General features: G+C 31.4%; 2 protein-coding genes across 2 annotated transcripts; one reads left to right on the forward strand and one right to left on the reverse strand.

Annotated features, from left to right (window-relative positions):
• On the reverse strand, window positions 1-262 carry AAJ76_186000262 (gag-pol fusion protein; the record flags this gene model as incomplete). The annotated part of the gene is made up of 1 exon (XM_024474324.1): window positions 1-262. A coding segment is annotated over one exon (262 nt), but the record flags the coding sequence as incomplete, so codon positions are not given.
• A 2,623-nt stretch (window positions 263-2,885) lies between these two features.
• AAJ76_1860002886 (hypothetical protein) lies at window positions 2,886-3,074 on the forward strand (the record flags this gene model as incomplete). The annotated part of the gene is made up of 1 exon (XM_024474325.1): window positions 2,886-3,074. The coding sequence occupies one exon, from the start codon at window positions 2,886-2,888 to the stop codon at window positions 3,072-3,074; it is 189 nt and encodes a 62-aa protein (XP_024329631.1).
• Between the last annotated feature and the right edge of the window lie 1,758 nt (window positions 3,075-4,832).

The following is a 4,832-nucleotide window of genomic DNA, read 5'->3' on the forward strand; positions in this document are numbered from 1 at the left end:
ATTTCTCTAAAAATCGATCATATTCTTCAATATTACTACTGTATATAACAATGTCGTCCATATAAATTTCTACCCCTTTCCCTTTAAAATCTCGAAAGATATTATCCATAATCCTCTGCAATATTTGTGGCGAGTTTTTACATCCCATAACCATTGAATTCAATTCGTACACTTGTCTATTGAACTCAAATGCAGTCTTAAACTTATCCTGCTTTCTTATCTCAATATTATAAAATCCATCTTTAAGATCCACCACCGTCATAACTGTTGCACCTTGCGTTGCTCTAACTACGTCTCGTATATTCGACGATTGATATTCGTCTTTTTCTACTATATCGTTTAATGCAATAAAGCTACTTACCAATCTGATACTTCCATTCGGCTTTCTAAGTGTCCTAACCGGATTTCTCCAAGTCGATGTAGATCTTCTTATATTCCTTTTTTTTAAATTTCCTAAACGTATCACCGTATCCTTAATTAACGCCTGAGGGACAGTCTGTCCCTTCTTAAAAACCTTCTTTCCTTCCTCAGTTATAATTTTACATTTTTTTAGTTTACAATAGCTTATCTTACTATCATCTTCAACCAAAACTTCTCTAAATTCTTCTGTATAATCCTCTAAATTGGGCTTCTTCCTTTTGCTTCCTACTCTACTCTCATAACTGATTACTGGCTTACTTATTTTGATTCTACCCTTTTCGGTCTTTCTATAGCCCCTTTCCTTTATAATTTCAGAACCGCTTTCGGCTTCGCCGTCATAAATAAAATACTTAGAATCACTTTTATTAATATTATATCTTTCCTCCAATAGCAACTCCTAGCCACGCGTCCAGGTATGTCGCAGTAAAAACATCTCCTTATAGAAACTCCACCCTCTCTTTTATGATTCATCATTTCTTCCTTGACAGTAGTAATTACATTTCAATTAAATTTTGTAAGTCCATAGCTCTTTCCTTTTCTTCTTCCTCCTCTCTAACTTTCCTTATTAACTTCATTCTCAAATCTTCAACTTTTTCTTCCTTACTTACATTTCTAACCATAAAAATTTTTAAAGATCTGCTCGCCCTCTCAAAAATCCCATTCTTCCAGAACTCTTCCTCAACAATTTCTAATTCCAAAGCATACATCAAAATCTCTAGCTCTTCTAATACTCTTCTGTCCTCCTGGCCACAGTCATCACTTGACAACCCAACTGTTTGTATCGCTTCCATATTAGTGCTTAACATAATTGGGGTTTAATAAAATAATAAATTATAACACAAGATGTATTAAATATCAAATATCTCTTTCTATAAAAACAAATTCCTTGTTTATGAGTTTCAAAATGCCAGCAGTTAAAACTTAGGAAAAAGTTTTTTACATTGCCTACGACTTTTAAAGCAGCCAAATACTAAAGATCCTTTATATTAAAAAAAGTATTAATTAAGTTGAGAAAGATTTTATTAGAAAGAATATATAATTATTTTGTGCACAACCCGGTAAAATAAAAAGATTTTGGAGTAGTAGTACAAATAGATGAAATTAAAATGAACTATAACGTAAAAAATTATCAGTGCAGATCTATATCAGCTTGTTGGGTCTCTGTTATGGTTAATACATTTTTCACGCCTGCTTTTTGAATCTGCTGCGTTGTAACTGATCGTACAGCAGATAAATCTCTACCTTTAATTTATTCAGTAATCATTAAAGGCAGTATAATTCATTTCGATTAATGGACTTCTTTTGAAGAATTGGGTAGATCTGATTTATATGAACACAAAAAGGGATGTCACAAGTATAATTTTATAAATCCCCGAACCGGTGTGACACCCAAAAGGTGGAATCTTTCAATACTAAACTTAAATTAAAAATCAAAGAAATACGTAGCCCTGCATTGTCGCAGAAAAAGGGATGTTTTTTTAGAATTTATGTACAAAGAAAGGCATACTAATTGTCACAGCCTATAGGAACTGGAAGCCATAGCGACTGCGCCATGGCTTCAGTCCCAATATACGATCTAATAAATAGCCAATAAGTTTGTAATAAATAAAAATATTTTAATACCCATTCTTTTCCCCATTAAAAATTTAGGAAAATTTTAGATTTTTTAATTTTTTTTTAACCCCTATGTATATTGAATTGACAAACTCAGAAAGAGAAGAGATCATAAATTTCTTGGACACCCAAATTATACCATCGTCGCTTCAGAGTAGCACAGAGGTGGATACTTTTAAAAGATGGTGTAGAAAAATTTGTGTTAATTCCGCCTTTAAATGAATTAAGATCCAAAAAGGCGGGTGTATTGTTTTCGAGATTTTTTACGTGTGAAGAAATCATTTTTAGAGATGAATTTATATTGCTACAACATAATCTCAACGGGCATGCAGGGCGTGATAGGCTTTTCTTATTGCTTCAAACACCTAAATGTGGTATAAAAGATGCGTTGGTGCAATCTATTGTTAATCAATGTTCAACCTGCCACGCACAGAGAACCATGGTTACTTGTCCCGTAATTACTTCTATAATAGCTCAATTTCAAGGGAACGTTATATAGCAGATCTTGTTGATCTCAGATATTATTCAAACCAAAACAGCGGTTTAAAGCGGTTATTTGTAATAGTTGATTTATTTTATAAATACTTCTGAACTGCTGCTTTGTTTGAAAAGGGTTCCTTGTCTGTTAGTAATACGTTTAGGAACGTGTTCAGCACCTTTGGCTCTCCTTTTATACTTCATACAGACAATGGTAAAGAATTTTGCAATACCGGTGTATCAGATATATGTAATGAATTTAATATTAGGCATGTTAAGGGTAGAGCAAGATGTTCCCGGATTCAAGGCCGGGTAGAGCAAGATGTTCCCGGATTCAAGGCCGGGTAGAGCGATGCAATCAAACCCTTTAATACATGATAGGGTCTACTTTGCGTACAAAAGGTATGGTGGGTAGATGGACAGAAGTTAGAGAACGAATCGCATATTCACACAACGATCTTAGGCATTCAACTACTGCACAGACACCGACAAATCTGGTTTTTTGTAGACCAATTCATGAAATTTTAAACTTTGAGAGGGCCAACGAATTGTATAATTTTTAAGAAAATGAATTAGAAATTTTAGACCGTGGGGATGCTGCGAAAATTGAACCACTGCCAATTTTAGATGAAGAACCGGATTTACCTTTTATTTATCGGGACATACTAGCTCTTAATGAATAAAACGGAAGTAATATAAATAATATGAGGTCTATCACTCATAAATCTATTTACAGAGCTGCAGAAAGAATGATAAGAAACGTTGGGTGGCGATATGATTGTTTTGATTTTGAAATTGGAGATCGTGTAATGATAAGACCAAGTCTTGATAGCAATTTATCTACAAGACGTAGACATTTATATGAGCATCTTGATACTCGAGTTTACATAATAGTAAAATAATTCGGGTCAATAAAGTCAAGCTTATCAGCAAAGACGATACTAATAATATAATCGAAGAAATTGCTACTTCTCTGTTCTTACAAAAAATCAATATATATAAAAAGTTTGAATCTAAATATTTTTTTATTTTTTAACCCCTCTTTTTAAAAATTTGTAAAAATCTTTGTATTTTTTATTAAGAACGAGAAGCATCATTTGGGGGTTCATTTCACTAAACACAGAACGGTGTTTTTGTGCATTCTCTCTTCCTTTTATATAGGTAAGATAATCTTAGTCAAGTTGTCTATAGCAGATTCTAAATTTTTATAAAAAAGGTAATTTGTAGTAAAAAATAACAAGTACATACACAAAGGCATGTCATATTTATTTTAAAGAAAAAACACACATTATTTTTGTAATCCCGTTTTAAACGGGATGGCGTAAGCTATCAATCATTAATATATATATAAAAAGTTTGAATCTGAATATTTTTTTATTTTTTAACCCTTCTTTTTTTCAAAGTGTGAAATTCTGTTTTAATTTTTCACTTAAAAGCACTAAATACAACTTAGAGATTTTTATAGAATTGTTGCTAAAAGGATATTACGGAAGTTTGTGTATTTTTATTGGGGTTTTTCAATTTTTTTGTAATTGCAAAATAGTCTCTATGGCAAATTTTACTTTACAATGTAAGACATTTTGCACTTTAAACAATGCGCCCAAGCCTAAAGACACGTTAACAATGAAAAATTAAAAAATATATCGTATTTATAATCCCGTTTTAAACGGGATAGCGTTAGCTAGTAATAAATAAAAACTTATTTAGTATTTTTTTTAAATTTTTAAAGTAACTACAGTTAATGGTGTAATATAATTCTTCTAATTTGATTATTTTATTAATTCTTTTATTTCGAAATTCATTTTACAAAAAAATTATATAGTTATATTTGAGATTACATACTGCGTTTCACCTAAGAATCCAAACCCAAGCAATGTTTAAAAAATACAAAATTATAAATTGAAACAAACTAGCAAAGTTGTTTTATTAAAGATATTAAGTACAACAAGCTTAATATATAAATGTTAATCTAAGCGTTGATGTGAAACTGACGACGTTATTATAGTTGGTAGTTACTCTTAAACTATTGAGCGTTTTCTTCTTGTTTTACGGTACGAATCCCAAAGGCGTCAGTTTTGCTTAATAAAAAATGCTTCCTCGACGCCTGATGATGCCACTATAAAACCTAAAATTATAGGAGTACTTTTAAACCTCGCGTTAGATACGTTATAAGATTCCTACCAAAAAGATTCACGGCCCGCGACGCCACGTTATTCTTGTCAATATGTAGATATTTTTTCATGTTAAATTTTTGTGTATCCTTCTTTCTAAAATTTTTATTTATAGAAAATAAAATTCTAGAAAATTCATAAAGATAAAAA

The sequence above is a fragment of the Vairimorpha ceranae genome (assembly GCF_000988165.1).
Source record: "Vairimorpha ceranae strain PA08 1199 chromosome Unknown NODE_186, whole genome shotgun sequence".
NCBI lineage: Eukaryota > Fungi > Microsporidia > Nosematidae > Vairimorpha > Vairimorpha ceranae.